General features: G+C 40.0%; 1 protein-coding gene across 3 annotated transcripts in view; it reads left to right on the forward strand.

Annotated features, from left to right (window-relative positions):
- Positions 1 to 17,110, forward strand: part of USPL1 (ubiquitin specific peptidase like 1) — a 38,682-nt gene that overhangs the window by 13,766 nt on the left and 7,806 nt on the right. For all 3 annotated transcript variants that reach the window (XM_047078385.1, XM_047078394.1, XM_047078404.1), the window contains 3 exons: positions 2,150 to 2,263; positions 6,971 to 7,100; positions 11,255 to 11,380. In XM_047078385.1, the coding sequence (XP_046934341.1) occupies positions 2,150 to 2,263; positions 6,971 to 7,100; positions 11,255 to 11,380 (370 nt within the window). The remainder of the gene's footprint in view (positions 1 to 2,149; positions 2,264 to 6,970; positions 7,101 to 11,254; positions 11,381 to 17,110) is intronic.

The following is a 17,110-nucleotide window of genomic DNA, read 5'->3' on the forward strand; positions in this document are numbered from 1 at the left end:
TGCCACACTATTTTAATTATTGTGGCTTTTTGAGGTCTTTCTCTCTGGTAGGGGCAAGAATCCTTATGTTTATTCAGCGTGACTTTGGTGTTGCAGTCTTTTATATATACGTCCTGCATATGTAAAATATATATATTGTACTTCTATATATATTGTTGACCATTCAGGCTGCTTATTATTTTTTCAGTTTTGAATAAGCTTCATGACAAATATCCATATATCCTTTGAATCCACTGCTGATTTTATCCTAGAAGGGATATTAAAATGTGAATATAAAGAATCTTTCTGAAAGGCTTTATAGAAGGGTTATATCAACATATGACTCCATTATATGTAGAGGAAAACATCCCAGAGCACTCAGATCACCTTTGGGTATAAACATTTTAAAAGTTATAATTTTGTCAGATATTTTGTTTCAATTTGAGTTTCCTTGAGATTGAATTTTTTTAATTTTTAAAATCCAGTTTTTCACGAGCATTTTTGCTTTTGTTTTTTCTTTGTATTTCTATGATTATAGGAACCCCAGTACGGAGTTAGCTGACAGTTCAGTTGATTATTGCAGAAGAGCATATTTCTCGTTCAAAATGGACTTGCATTCATTTTAATTATGTTTATTTTTTTTATAAAGCATAGCCACTTTTTTTGTGTGTTTTTTTATTCCACTATAATTAACATCCAGTGTTATATTAGTTTCAGGTGTACAATATAATGATTCAGCAGTTCCGTGTATTACTCAGTGCTCATCACAATAAGTATACTCTTAATTCTGTTTACTTCACCCATTTTATATGTTCAATCATTAATTTTTTTTTTTTTATAATTTTTTTTTTTCAACGTTTATTTATTTTTGGGACAGAGAGAGACAGAGCATGAACGGGGGAGGGGCAGAGAGAGAGGGAGACACAGAATCGGAAACAGGCTCCAGGCTCCGAGGCATCAGCCCAGAGCCTGACGCGGGGCTCGAACTCCCGGACCGCGAGATCGTGACCTGGCTGAAGTCGGACGCTTAACCGACTGCGCCACCCAGGCGCCCCCAATCATTAATTTTTTAACAGAGTAGTTGTAGCTTGTATAATATGGTTGTAATTACATTTAAGTTGACTTACTTTGAATTGTAAGTTTTCTCTTCTCTTTTTGGCATGGTCAAATAAAAGTTCCAGTTTATGCTTACTTCATATTATAGGGGAATCCAGGTATTTTCGTAGTAAAACATACCAACAGAGTGTGATCAGGCTCTATGAATTATTTGTAAGAGGTTTCAGTGAAGTCTTTTGTAGCTTAAGAATAACTAGAGTCAGGTGCATATGGTGGCTTTGATTCAAAATAGTTTTCTTATTAATCTTAGTTTTCTGTCACAATAGTTCCATTATGAGGACTTTAACCCTAAAGAAATGAATAAAAATGTGGACAGGTATGTGCCCCAAAGTCGTTTATCACGACAGTATTTATAATAGTGAAAAAAGAAGCAACTTAAACGTCCGGCACTAGGGAAATTTTTAATAAAACTGTGGTTCAGTTGGAGTGTAATAACTAGCCTACAAAATTTTTAATGATGCAAATTCATGTGAAGTAAGCAGGATGTGTAAACATTAAGTAAGCAGAACTGTATAAACATTATGCTGTCATTGAAGACTCCTTCACCGCCCGCCACCCCCCAGAGACAATAGAAGGAGGGAGCTATATATACCAAATGTTAGTTTGGGAAATAATTATACTTTTATCTGCTCCTGTGATCTGGCTAAGTTTGATAAAAGTTCTACAAAAAAATAAATGACTAGATGTCTCTAACATAAGTAATAATCACAAGACAAGACGTAGCTTCAGCTGTTTCAGAGGTAGGCACACTATCTGAAAGCTTAGCTCTTTTGCTAGGCCTGTGGTTATTTGGATGAGGAAAGCTTTTCACTGAGATTTACTCAAGCACAAAGATGTTAGCTCATGGAATTGCTACTAATGATGCTGGGCTGAGGAAATATTAAGGCAGTAAATGGTATAACACAGAGGAATAAGAATCAAGGCAATTTTGTGTTTTCCATTTCGTCTCTACAAAGTGTATTGACTCTGATGAACTTTCATTCTTGGTAATGTCTTAATTTTCTGTGGAAGATACAGATTGATGAGAAGTTGATAATCTGTATTTCATTTTTAGATGGAGATTGTAAAAAGCTTCCTTCAGAAGTATTTGCAAAGATAGAGACCTGTCTGAATGAAGTCAGAGATGAAATTTTCATTAGGCTTCAGCCTCAGCTTAGATGCACATTAGGTAAGTAATTTGTGTAATTTAACTGTTTTACTCATCTATCATAAAGAAATCCTTACATCATAAGGAAATACACTATTTTATTACTTTGGGTGATTAGATTCTTGGGAGGAAAAAATCTGTGTAGTTTCGTTTAGGAGCCTCCTGCTGGTTAAATCATTTGTTGGGTAGAGCTGTCCCGTATGAATATGCAGGCTTGTGTTCTACCCTTGAAAGTGGATGCAGTTCTCAGAACCAGATGGATACTCAGGGGGTGGACACCATTGGTTGCTTTTCTAATACTTACCTCCAGTAGACTGATTCAGTGTCTTCAACCTTGACGATGCATTAAAAAGTACCTAGGGCATTGAAAAGTACTTGACGTCCATTAAATAAGAATCTCAGGGATGCGGCTTAGAAGCCCCGTGTGATTCTTAAGGATGGACAGGGTTGAGAAGCTCTGATCTAAACCCAGCCATAGTAATTGGACTTCCCTTGCCGGGGATCGGTTGAAGAATTGCCGTACCCAATTTTCACCAAGAGAATATGAGGAGAAATATCCTGATGAGCTTCTGGGAAAGCTTTCTTTTAAGAAGGGCACAGTAACGAGACCTGCTTTGTTCTCTATGATCTGGCCTTGGAGCAACGTGGAGCTAGGGGTGCTAGAGTCCCGGGGTTTCTCAATTTTTTGGGTATTGCAAAGAAGAGCCAGTAGTGATTTTTTTTTAAAGGGTATTGTCTTTTGTTTTATTTCTCTTTATCCTTGTATTGACTCTTCTACTAATATTGTGTTGTGGTAAAAAATACAGGATACCTCTATTAGTATATTAGCCATATTAAATTATATAAAATATCAATGCCTTCAAATTTTTCTCTCAGTGAGAAAAATCTATTTCATCAGACGCAGATACTGCATCTGGAAGCAAGGTCTTTTTGTAAAAAACCTTGGTTTTTACATGGTAAAAACCATGTAAATGGTAGTATCTTTGGTCTCACATTTCTGTCCCCTACTTTTATTATTTTGTTTTCCGTGAGCTCCTACGTTTGTGTTTCCTCTGTCCCTAAAATAATAAACTGGAATTCGATTTGCCAAATCTTTGGCATTATCTCCTTTAGGTCTAAAGGGCTTTTGTAACTTATTATCAGGTAGGATCTCAGATGCGATGAAAATTCTTTTTTCCTTTTTAGCAAAGTATAATTTAGATGTAGTAAAACTCTTTTTAAACGTATACGGTGTGTGGAACCATTACCACAATCAAGGTAGAGAACACTGCTGTCAGCCTAAAAGTTTTCTTGAGGTTCCTTCAGTCCCTGTTCTTACCCCCAACCCCTGATCTGTTGGGTGGATACTCATCGCAGAGGAGCCTTTTCCATAAGGTTACCAGAGTGCAGACTGAGGGGTTCCCGTGGTGCGTTTTGCAGGTATCGCCTCCCTCCTGGAGTGACCGGAGATGTTTTATTCAGGGTTCCTGCTCCAGTTCCCAGTTGAATTCCAGAGTGGTTTCTCCCCAAGTCTGAACCGCCACCCTTCTTAGTCCTGATCATTATATTTGGAGCAAGGTTGTGTCTTGCTCCACTGCTGCCTTGGGCCTGGTTTTCTATGTAACAGAGAAGGGATTTTTAAATGTTGTGGGTTTTTTTTTTTAATGTTTATTTATTTTTGAGAGAGAGAGAGAGAGAGAGAGAGAGAGAGAGAGAACATGAGTGGGGGAGGGGCAGAGAGAGAAAGAGAGAGAGAGGGAGAGAGAGAGAGAGACACACACACACAGAATCTGAAGCAGGGTCCAGACCCTGAGCTGTCAGCACAGAACCTGATGCAGGGCTCGAACTCACAAACCGTGAGATCATGACCTGAGCCGAAGTCGGATGCTCAACCCACTGAGCCACCCAGGCACCCCCAGAGAAGGGAATTTTAAATTCTTATTTTGTGCAGCCATAGCAGTTGGGCATGTGTACAGCTCTTCTAATACAGTAGAATTCCTCTCTTGTTTGTGTTCATATTACTCATTGCACAGTACTGGGCGCTATGTTAGAGCTTAAGATCTTACCAGTGAAATCTAATCTGTGCTAAATAAATACAAATAAACTTAAAAAGAGCATTTTAAAATTGTACAGTGTTTGTGTTCTCATTCTGAGTGTCACTGTGTGTTTGAAAGGACTAAAGAAAGAGAAAGAGAATCTGTACTGACCCCGAATGTTGGTTACGTTTTTAAGATCAGCCATAGCATCGTTTTGATTATTGTTTTTAAAAAATGCATCGTAGCCTGTCCTCTCTGTCCCCCCTCCCTGCAGTTTAAGAAATATAAAACATTACAAATACAAGCTAAGCCCCCTTTGTACGCTTTCCTGTTCAGTTCTTCCTTACCTCTCCACAAAGGTAACTGCGCTCTTCAACTTAGTTTTCTCTTTCTAATGTCTAATTTTTTTTTTTTTTAAAGATAAAGCTAATATTCTCGTTTGGATTTATTTATGTAATCTTAAAGATTAATTTAGTCTTTGAGATTTGTGTACTAGTGTAAGGATACACAGCCCAGTAGAATAGAATAGAGTCCAGATGAAACCCTCCCTGTTCGCTTACCTCCTGTGACAGAGGTGGTGATGTAGATAAGTAGGGGAAGGAAAAAGGCCGTCCCGTAAATGGTGTTGGGACAGTTTGTTCCTGAGACAGGGGGGACGTTGGATCCCTACTTGACGCTGTAATCAGAAAGAAATTTCAGCCCATTTAAAGACTTAAACTTCAGGGGTGCCTGGGTGGCTCGGCTCAGGTCATGACCTCACAGTTGGAGGCCCACATAGAGCTCTGCGCCTCCGACAGCAGGCAGCCTGCTTGGGGTTCTGTCTCCCTGTCTCTCTGCCCCTCCCCGACTTGCGCTCGCGTGCGCTCTCTCGCTCTCTCTAAATGAATTAAAAAGAAAAAAGACCTAAACATGAAAAAGCAGAATTCTAACACTTTGGTAAAGAATATGGCTGAATATTTTTCCACTCAGTGGAGAAGAATTTCCTAAATAAGGTACATAAAATAGTGGTAGATACGATTACATTGAAGTTTAAAACCTCTGGGCAAAAATAGAACAAAGAAATAATATCCTGGATATCTTCTAAAGAACTCTGTACATTGGTTTAAAAAAAACAAAAACAATGATCAGAAGAGAAAACTTGACTAGCTGGGCAGCAAAACGTCACTGAAAGATTTGCATCATGGCAAATGATAGTATTTTAGGGAAATATGAAAAACCAGGTAGTTGGGTAGGAGTTGGGCTGAAGATACTAGAGTCAAAGAAACCACTTAACTGATTTCAGCAGGAAGTTATAAAAATTGGAATTAATTGGTATTACGTGTTCTCTAGTAAATGCTTTATGCTTAATACCCATAAGAGTTGTAAACAAAGGAAAAATAATTAAGGTTAATTTAGGAGCTATATAAATTACCGAAAATGATCTGTATGCATATAACTTATTTAACGGTGTGTTTTGAGCTCTTTTATGATTTTTTTCTTTTATGGTATTTTGATTTACTGAGAACTTTATGTATTTTTAGACTTGCAGATTCTATGTTGTCATTAAGAAATATAAATTAGTTGCTTCTCAATTAATATTTAGCTACGGTAGAGTAAGCATTTAAATGGTAGTAACTGTTACAAACATGCTGTACTGTTCCCTGTTTACGCTGTTGACGTGTGTTTAGGAGATTGATTTGCATTTATTTCTACGTACAAAAATTTTGTTTTGATTTTTATTTTTGTATGGAAATAGCTGTGGGGCTATACCACAAAGGCGACTGTTAAAATAGCCTTTGTAACTACTGGTATAGAGTGTGCTCCGGCAGTCACACCTGCTCTGCATTTGCATCCTGCCAAGGTGACTCCTCCTGGCCACGTTCCCGGCTGTGGTAGCTGCAGGCCAGGGGGAGAACTGGACCATGGAAGCGAGACTGTTCCCGGGCAGGTAGGGAAGGGAAGGACTCCAGTTCTTTCTAGGGCTGGATCAGTACGGCACCATCTAAGCTCCCCTGAGGACAGAAAGGCAAGAAACCAACTGGAGAACAAGTGTAAGAGGAGAATGTAAATCTTCCTATTTAATTTGCCTGCTGATCTCAAAACTGGAGGACCAGATTCACTGTCCAGTTTTTGTTTCAAGGACACCAGAATTCAGATCTTCTCTAGTCTTAAAGCCATTGAAGTTTAATTTTAACTGTTAAAAGATTTTAAGAAGAGTGATAGAAGAAGAGCAGGGAGATTTGAGGCCAGCCCTTGAACCCTGTGTGTCACGTCCTTCACACGTGGAACAAGACGGTTGGAATAGAAGTGGCTTTTTAATGGTTTTGTCCACGTCTGCCATTATTCTACAATGTTTCACCAGGTGTACTATTTTGAGTATCTGTGGCAAGCTGTGTATTTTTGCTTTGTTTTTATAATACTCTAGAGCTGTTAACAGCTCTGAGGAGATAGTGTGGGTCTTTTGTGTCTTTTGCCTTAAAAAGTTTTCGTAGGTGTCCGCCACGAGAAATGGAAGACAGGGACTGAAGTGATAATTAAATCTTTATGATAGACATTTTTAGAGAAATGCTTTAAAAACTTCCCCTTGCCCCTCTGTGAGTAACTTACTCTGTCATATATTCATGTTTTCACATATATTGTACTGTGAACGTAGTGAGAAAAGATAACAGCTAATGATTTGGGTTTACTTTTTTCAGTCAATTATGAACAATAGTTTTCCCTTTTCTTTTTATAGGTGATATGGAAAGCCCAGTGTTTGCACTTCCCCTGCTCTTAAAAATGGAACCCCTCATTGAAAAGCTTTTCATGTATTCTTTCTCTTGGAATTTTGAATGCTCACAGTGTGGGCACAAGTATCAAAGCAGGTTAGTTTTTCTCTTTTTATTTATTTTTTTAAATTTTAAATTTTTTATATTTTTCGTTTTTCTCTTTTTAAAAATGGACTCATTCTATTGAAAATAGTTCTGAGTAATAAAATTTTAATGAAACTTTGATTTGTGGCATTGCTCTCTCCCTGGTTCCTTCTGCCCTCAGTAAAAGTTCCTACCAGGGTGCCTGGGTGGCTCAGGTGGTTAAGCGTCCAGCTGCGGCTCAAGTCATGATGTCACGGTTCATGGGTTCAAGCCCCATGTCACGCCCTGTTCTGACAGCTTCGAGCTTGGAGCCTGCATCAGATTCTGTGTCTCCCTCTCTCTCTGCCCCTCGCCCACTCACTCTCTGTCTCTCTCTGTCTCTCAGAAATAAATAAAAATGTTTAGAAAAAAAATTTCCTACCATATCTTAAAGTCTCCCCACCAGTAAGATTCAAAGGAAAAATTTGAGGGGCGCCTGGGTGGCTCAGTCGGTAAGCATCCGACTTCGGCTCAGGTCATGATCTTACAGTCCGTGAGTTCGAGCCCTGCATCGGGCTCTGTGCCGACAGCTTGGAGCCTGGAGCCTGGAGCCTGCTTCGGATTCTGTGTGTGTCTCTCTCTGCCCCTCCCCCGCTCGTGCTCTGTCTCTTTCTCTCCCAAAAATAAACATTAAAAATTCAAATAAATAAGTAATCAATCAATCAGTGGAAAAATTTGAGCCCCAGAAACTGCAATTTGCTTGCTTCTTTCAACTGAAGCGTAAAAATCCATGGTCTGCGGGGTTACTTAGTAGGAGTTTTCTTCCGTGGGGACAGATGGGAAGAGCAGTGCATTCTCCCACAACCCCCATTCTGGATTCCCTGCGGAGTAAGAATACTTCTTAGAATTGCCTGAAATGATATGTGTTTTGTTTCCTCTGTTAGCAACTAGGGTTTTTGTTCGGTTACCTTTTTTAACCTCACGGAAACTGATTTGAGGCTCTGGGAGTCTGGCAGGAGTTCTGAGAAGAACTTAGGCTCTTCCGCTCCTCCGTGAAAGACCAGCCACCGCCAAAATCCTCTTGCATGTGAGCTGTCTCAGCCTGCTTCCTACTTCCCTGATGCTCTGGGTGAGGATTAGAGGGGTCCTGATGGGCGCACAATCATTTTATGCCCTGAGACTGGGACTTGAGAGGAACCATGGAGAAGAAAGCGGCAGAGGGTTTCTTTTGCTTCCATACACTGAGCCACATAACAAGGAGAGAAAGTTGGTTTGGAAAGAGGAGTCAGAGAAAGTTTTCATCACACATGACACCTTCACTCTGTCCGTGCGTGAGAAAGTTGCTGACTGGCAGTTGAAATCACCAAACTGGTTTTGTTGGTCATTTATTCAAATTACTGTCATGGAGAGCGATACTTTCCTCTTGCCTTAAACTCACCCACCTACTAGCAAATTAGAAAATTTGGAGTCAAATTATTAAACAACAGATTTAAAATTAAAATTATGGGGTGCCTGGGTGGCGCAGTCGGTTAAGCGTCCGACTTCAGCCAGGTCACGATCTCGCGGTCCATGAGTTCGAGCCCCACGTCGGGCTCTGGGCTGATGGCTCGGAGCCTGGAGCCTGTTTCCGATTCTGTGTCTCCCTCTCTCTCTGCCCCTCCCCCGTTCATGCTCTGTCTCTCTCTGTCCCAAAAATAAATAAACGTTAAAATAAATAAATAAACAAATAAAAATAAAATTATTTAACATTATTAAATAAAAATGTGAGAGAAAACCATTTAGATATTCATTATCTAAATTGAGATTATTTTTGGTATTTAAGCATCACTCAAGGAGAGTCCAGTCTGAGAGAATGTTCTAGGGAATGCAAGCAACAGAACCAGAAGACATTTGTTTTTTACCAGTTGACTCAAAAGTAGTAGAACAGAGTAAGAATGAGCATTCACTCACACCTAGGACTTAAAATAGTTTTCTGTAAGTGAGTATAAGAACAAGTTATCTATTTCTCGGTCTTCTGTCACTGGTTTATATAAATTATCTAATTTTCTCCTCATTTGACAGATAGGGAAACTGAACCTTGAAAAGGGGGTAAATAACACCCGAGGTGACACACACTAGTAGATGGCAAAACTCAGGCTTACGTTTTCTGGCCTCGATTTCTTGCTCACTGTAGTATACACACTCCCTAATCACCACCTGGATTTTAAGTAATACAAACAAGCTTGATGATTAAAATCAGCTTAATTACAGCTTTTCCAAAGTCTACATCTGAGTTGTTTGACAGCTTTTCATTGAGTATGTTTTATGTGCCAGGAACTCAACAGAAATAATCTCTATCTGGCCAAATTCAGACCAGTTAGTTAGGGAGATAACATATAAACACATTATTGAGGGCCAGTGACTTAGTAATTATTTTGATCTGTTGGCTGCATTAAGTTACTTTGAATACTTCGAATACAAGAGCATTTTGGAGGTATGTTAAAAAATCTCAGAGGGCTCAGGGGAAAGAAGCCACTGGCTGTTTGAGTTTGCTGGTTTCTGGTTTTATTTTTTTAATTCCTTTGTTCTAAAAATAAGTAGTTCTAGAGGAAAAGCTAACATGAAGTGGCATTTCATTAAATCTTAATATATCATAGTTTAAAACTATTTCCACTTAATCCAACGTGAGAATATCCAGCAAACTCACTGGGTTTTGTGCTGCTTTTTTTGGTGCCTGTTTAAGATCTGTTACTTGATTTATAAGGTATATTCTGGAGGCAGTTATTTACATGGTCTTTGGAGTCAGACTCCCTGGATTAAAATCTCAAGTCGGTCATTTATCATCTGATATGCAGTCTGTTTCACTTTCCTCATCTGTAAGATGGGGATAAGAATAGTGTCTGCCACTTAGGGTTGTTTGGGAGAGGAGCGTAAACGCCCTGCCCTGCACATAGTACGTGCTCAAAAACGTTAGCTGTCATGTGGAGCATGAACATTTATTTGCAGAGACAAACTCCCCCTTATAGACTAAAAAATGGGAGCCTTAACAGTCATCTGTGAGCACTAAAAATTTAGTAGAAATAAATCATTCCATTTTGTTGATAACTTTATGCTGCTCCCTTTTAAAATGTTAGCTTCCCTGAGAACTGCTGTATTTGTAATAGCCTGTGCTGATCTCACTTACGATTGATCAATTATTTGTTGTTATTGTTTAGGAAAAAACTAATGTCTATTAGGTAATTAATTGCCCCTTTAAAGGTTTTTTTTATTAAAGTAGACCCAATTGATGTAGTGTATATCTTTAAAGATCAGGGGCGCCTGGGTGGCGCAGTCGGTTAAGCGTCCGACTTCAGCCAGGTCACGATCTCATGGTCCGTGAGTTCGAGCCCTGCGTCGGGCTCTGGGCTGATGGCTCGGAGCCTGGAGCCTGTTTCCGATTCTGTGTCTCCCTCTCTCTCTGCCTCTCCCCCGTTCATGCTCTGTCTCTCTCTGTCCCCCAAAAAATAAATAAACGTTGGAAAAAAAAAATAAAAAAATAAAGATCATTTTAGGTGCCTCTCGCTGTCAGGTATCTAGACTAAAGTGCAAATTTGGAACTTCTGTATCTGGGAAAACAAAATTCTGCCACAACTGGCATTCTAATTTTTTAAAGATCAAGAAAGTTAAGTTGTATGTGTTCGCGATTATACATTTGGAACTGTCTTTTTTCCTTTTTGGTTGTCCATACGGGTAGCCAGATTGTAATTTTGTAGGTAAGGGGTGAGCTCGTAATAAATTTGGAAGCGGTGGTTCTCAGCGAGGGGCTGTTTTGCACCTCGTGGGACGTTTGGCGGTGTTTGGAGCTAACGGTCGCTGCACTTGGAGGCTGTTACTGGCATCTAGTGGGTCAAGGCCAGAGATGGTGCTCAACAGCCCCAGTGCATGGGACAGATGCCTCACAGCAAAGAAATACCCAGCGCAAAATGTCAGTATTGTTCTTGAGAAACCCTGCCTTTCGTATTGTCTTCATCTCACAGCTGAAAAAGTACAGGAGTCACTGTGGAGGGTCTTCACAGAGAGCTTTACTAGGGTGTGCGAGGAACGTTAGCATATTGATTTATCATGGGATATGGGGGAATAGGGAAGTATAAATACGTGAATGAAGGTTTAGGCATTGATTGAAATTAATGTAAACGAATTTAAGTTAATTTATGTCTTCTGTTTTACAGATACATGAAGAATCTGGTCACCTTTACAAATGTCATCCCTGAGTGGCACCCACTTAATGCTGCCCATTTTGGTCCATGTAACAATTGCAGGAATAAGTCACAGATAAGAAAAATGGTATTGGAAAAGTGAGTTAAAATTGTCTTACTATTTTTGGCACGAAATGAAGGTGGATTTAATTTGTAGAATTGAAACTTTGTCAGAAGTTTGAGTTGTTACGAATTGCCAAAATGCCTCTCCGTCGTGGACTCTGGCCGACAGCAAACTGTCCCAGGCAAAGTACCGCTGCACCTGTCTCAGGGTGACTGTCTGACCCCACTCTAATGGGGCCTTGCCTTCTTTTACCTTGTTTTCTCCCTTTAAGGATATTAATCATCAGTTTTTGTCTCCTCTGCCAAGTGCCTGGAGTCACTAGAATTCTGGGATTTCCTTAATCTGATTTCAAGAACTAAGATGACTCAAAGGTGAACCAGAGGCTCATCTGTCTGAATTCCCATCCTCTCCCAGACTTCGGCCTGCTAATTCTTCATCCCCTTGGAAGCTTTCTGCTGCCTTTGAGCAGATGTGTTTTTAGTATATTTTGCCAGCTTTTCTGTTTGTCCGCAGTGGGACCACTGGTCAGAATTACCTTTTCTAAAATTGCTACCAGAAGCCCATATTTTAAGCTCATGGGTCAGTTCCATTCTAGGCAGTCTGTCTCGTTTGTTAATACACTTCGCACGAATGCATCCTGTAACCTTCGTGTTTAGTCATCCTCGCCTCTGACTCTCAGTAAAGAAATGTTTGGAGGTATAATGTGATATAAAGAAGCAGGGGCATTAACCTTTTCATACCTTTTCTGATGCCCTTGGATGTGCCAGGAAATCCCTCCAATCTTTTCCTAAAGAGTTGTTTTCATCTAGGTAATACATTCTTGGTTAATCTAATACTGCCAAGACCTAGAAGGAAAGAGAGCAGTGCCCCCCCGACCTCCTCTCCCATAAGCGTCTATTTTACACCTGTGAAGCGGTATTTACTTTGACGTTTCAGAACAGTGCACTTATTCCACCTTTTGTTTCTCTTTGTTTTCATTCTTTTTTCTTTTTAAAGCTTATTCCACTTTTATGCAGTCTTTTTTTTTTTTTCAACATTTATTTATTTTTGAGAGACAGAGAGACAGAGCACAAGTGGGGAGGGGCAGAGAGAGGAGGAGACAGAATCCAAAGTAGGCTCCAGGATCCGAGCTGTCAGCACAGAGCCCGATGCGGGGCTTGAACTCACGAACCGTGAGATCATGACTCGAGCTGAAGTTGGACCAAGCTCAACTGACTGAGCCACTCAGGCGCCCCATTCTCCTTCTTTTATAGTTGTTGAAGACTAGGGTTCTTACACCAATCACTGGGCTCTGTCTGTTTTTAACCTCTCCCTGTCCTTGCAACATGGTAACATTTTTTGTTATCTGTAATACTGATATCAGTACTGATTTTTGTAATCGGTACTCATTATTATTATGAATACATGTGTATTTCCTCTCCAGCCAAGCAGTATATGTGGTTGTATTTCATTTCTTTTATAACTTCTAAGTCTTCCTGGAATTATTTCCTTGTGTTTTCATTTGCTTTCTTTATGTATGCATTGTGAAATTTTTCCAAATTCTTCACTCATTGATACATTTTTTTTTTTAATTTTTTTTTTCAACGTTTATTTATTTTTGGGACAGAGAGAGACAGAGCATGAACGGGGGAGGGGCAGAGAGAGAGGGAGACACAGAATCGGAAACAGGCTCCAGGCTCTGAGCCATCAGCCCAGAGCCCGACGCGGGGCTCGAACTCACGGACCGCGAGATCATGACCTGAGCCGAAGTCGGACGCTTAACCGACTGCGCCACCCAGGCGCCCCTCATTGATACATTTTCTAAACACTTAAATGTTTCACAATTTTGGAATCCTCCCCCACGTTTTTTTCTAGAAACCTTTCTTCTGCCACCTTTCATCTTTTGCTCCAGTGTTCCGGTCTATACTGGTTCCTCTCTGAGCCTGGTGCATGGGAGCTCTGGATACACTCTTCCTGTCACTACCCTAGTTTTTAGCCCAGGGCCTTACCCCACATTCTGCAGTATCTGTTGCCCATCAGCGTTGAGTCTTCGAGGGGTTCTGTGACATGTATAAGCTCTTCTCCTGAGTGTGCCCACCCCACAGCGCTCCCGTCACCGCTTCATCCGTTCTGCTCAGTTACTGCTTCCCTGTTGCTCTTTAATTTTTGCCTGCACAATATTTGTTGTTTGCTTGTTTCCTCATGTCTTCTTCCCCTTCTTGGCCCTTTCGGTTTCTTTCCTTTCTTTCCCCCCATTCACTATCATTTGATAGCATTTGAATGGAAAAGAAGAGGAGCTACCTTTAATATAAAGTCCACAGTCTGTTTTGGTTGTCTGGGGTTTCAAACTTTGAGACTGAAGTGTTGTGGGAGTCTTTTTTGTTTACGCCCTGTCTTGAGAAGGAGGTAGAAGGGCAGCAGGGTGTGGGTATCTGCCATCCTGTACTGGACCGGTGGGTTGCTTGAGGCTGCCTGGTGTATGTGATTTCATCTAACACTTACACCTGCTTTTTCTCACGCACCAGCATTGAAGATAAACTTTTACTCCGATTTTGTTTGATCTGTTAATTGGATGCATTGCAACGTACGATTTTTAATTATACAAATAAGATGCATTACTTACATTAGAGATTCAGGCTCTGATCCAGAAACATATCCGTTGAATATAAGTGTTTCAATGTGAAATGTGTTTAGAGTTCTAACAGGCCAATTATAAGCCGAGTTTATAATTTGGACATTGACTGTATTCAAAAGTAAACTGAACTAGTGTGTAAAATTTCACTTAAATTTTAAATGACAGGGTCTTTTGAAGTCCTCTGAGTTTTTTACTTTGAAATTTATATTCTTTTTGTATTATTATTTTTTTAACGTATATTTTTCGAGAGAGAGACAGAGACAGAGCGTGAGTGGGGCAGGGGCAGAGAGAGAGGGAGACACAGAATCTGAAGCAGGCTCCAGGCTCTGAGCTGTCAGCACAGACTCTGATGCGGGGCTTGAACTCATGGACCGCGAGATCATGGCCTGAGCTGAAGTCGGATGCTTAGCTGGCTGAGCCACACAGGAGCCCCTGAAATTCATATTCAACAACAAGATTCAACAAATCAAGATTTATTGTTGTCTAATGGAATCTAGAAACAAATTTAATAGTTTTTAAGGATAACTTAAAAGTAATTAGATCCATTATGATATCATGTATAATTCAACCTTACAGTCAGCATTCTAAAAACTAATAGTATTGTGAGTTCCCTGAACACCTTGTCTCAGGTAATCCACACTCTAATATATTCCCATTGGAAAAAGAGTCCATTGATAAATCAGATGAATTAAATCTAGCAAGGCCAGATCTGCTACTTTAAGTGTATTATTTAGGAATTATATTCAGAGCATGGTGATACGGAGCACCAACTTAGAATCTGATTTAATTTTACTTTACAGATCTTGAAAAAAACCTCATTACTAGGAGTCTAAGTCACACAGTACCCTGGATTGTAATTTGAAAAGTTTATTTATTTAAACTTCAGTTTTAACAGTTATTTTTTTTTGTTGTTTTATAATCAATTTTATTATTATTTTATGGAATCTTCATGTATCAGTAAACAGTACTATGTCATCTCTCCCTGTTATAGAGCGGGTACTCAATATTTTTTTAAAGTTTATTTTCTTTTATTTTTTTAATTTGCATCCAAGTTAGTTAGCATATGGTGCAACAATGATTTCAGGAGTAGATTCCTTAATGCCCCTTGCTCATTTAGCTCATCCTCCCCACACCGGCTCCCATAACCCTCTGTTTGTGTGCCATATTTAAGAGTCTCGTATGTTTTGTCCCCCTCCTTGTTTTTATATTATTTTTGCTTCCCTTCCATTGTGTTTATCTGTTCTGTGTCTTAAAGTCCTCATATGAGTGAAGTCATATATTTGTCTTTCTCTGACTAATTTCACTTAGCATAATACCCTCCAGTTCCATCCACGTAGTTGCAAATGGCAAGTTTGATTCTTTTTGATTGCCGAGTAATACTCCATTGTGTGTGTGTGTGTGTGTGTGTGTGTGTGTGTGTATACACCACATCTTCTTTATCCATTCATCCATCGATGGACATTTGGGCTCTTTCCATACTTTGGCCATTGTTGATAATGCTGCTATAAACACTGGGGTGCATGCGCCCCTTCGAAACAGCACACCTGTATCCCTTGGATAGATACCTAGTAGTGTGATTGCTGGGTCGTAGGGCAGTTCTAGTTTTTGGTTTTTGAGGAACGTCCATACTGTTGTCTAGAGTGGCTGCGCCAGTTTGCATTCCCACCAGCAGTGCAAAAGAGAGCCTCTTTCTCCCCATCCTCACCAATATCTGTTGTTACCTGAGTTGTTAATGTTAGCCACTTACAGGTGTGAGGTGGTATCTTATTGTGGTTTTGATTTGTATTTCCCTGATGATGAGTGATGAACATTTTTTCATGTGTCGGTTATCCATCTGGATGTCTTTGAAGAAGTGTCTATTCATGTCTTTTGCCCATTTCTTCACTGGATTATTTGTTCCTTGGGTGTTGAGTTTGATAAATTCTTTATAGATTTGGATACTAACCCTTTATCTGATATGTTGTTTGCAAATACCTCCTCCCATTCCGTTAGTTGCCTTTTAGTTTTGCCGATTGTTTCCTTTGTTACGCAGAAGGTTTTTATTTTGATGAGGTCCCAATCGTTCAGTTTTGCTTTTGTTTCCCTTGTCTCTGGAGACTTGTTGAGTAAAAAGTTGCCCTGGCCAGGATCAAAGAGGTTTTTGCCTGCTTTCTCCTCAAGGATTTTGATGGCTTCCTGTCTTACATTTAGGTCTTTTATCCATTTTGAGTTTATTTTTGTGTATGGTGTAAGAAAGTGGTCCAGGTTCCTTTTTCTGCTTGTCGCTGTCCAGTTTTCCCAGCACCACTTGCTGAAGAGACTGTCTTTATTCCATTGGATATTCTTTCCTGCTTTGTCAAAGATTAGTTGGCCATAGGTTTGTGGGTCCATTTCTGGGTTCTCTATTCTGTTCCCTAGATCTGAGTGTCTGTTTTTGTGCCATGATTTTTTTTTTTTTAATAACTTTTTGTAAAGGGTAGGGGAGTGATAGGAAGAGAATTAGATGTTTCTGTTCTGTGCTTATAGAGCTTATTAAAGTATCATTAAATTACAATGACTTTGAGACTTTCTTCCAAGCAGATAAATTGAACCATTCCCTACAAAAGTTTGGTTGGAGTACTGACATATAAAATAGTTAAGGGGCGCCTGGGTGGCTCAGTCGGTTAAATGTCCGACTTCGGCTCAGGTCATGATCTCACGGTTTGTGAGTTCGAGCCCTGCATCGGGCTCTGTGCTGACAGCTCAGAGCCTGGAGCCTGCTTCGGATTCTGTGTCTCCCTCTCTCTGCCCCTCCTCCACTCACACTCTATCTCAAAAATAAATTAAAAAAACATTTTAAAAAAGTTAAAATTACGGGTTTTTGTTTTAAGTTTAAGAGAGAGAGGGAGAGTGCATGTGTGCATGAGTGAGGGGTCGTGCAGAGAGAGAGACGGAGAGAGAGAATCCGAAGCAGGCTCTGTGCTGGTGAGCATGGAGCTCAACATGGGGCTCGATCTCATGAACCGTGAGATCATGATCTGAGCCAAAATCCAGAGTTGGACTCTTAACTGACTGTGCCACCCAGGCACCCCCAACTCTGACTTTAATTATACCTGATTTTACTCACAGTTTTTTTTTAATTTTTTTTTTTAATGTTTATTTTAGAGACAGCATGAATGGGGGAGGGGCAGAG

The sequence above is a fragment of the Lynx rufus genome, unplaced genomic scaffold (assembly GCF_022079265.1).
Source record: "Lynx rufus isolate CCGP_SWC_20201006 ecotype Redwood Valley unplaced genomic scaffold, mLynRuf1.p SCAF_1, whole genome shotgun sequence".
Classification (NCBI taxonomy): domain Eukaryota; kingdom Metazoa; phylum Chordata; class Mammalia; order Carnivora; family Felidae; genus Lynx; species Lynx rufus.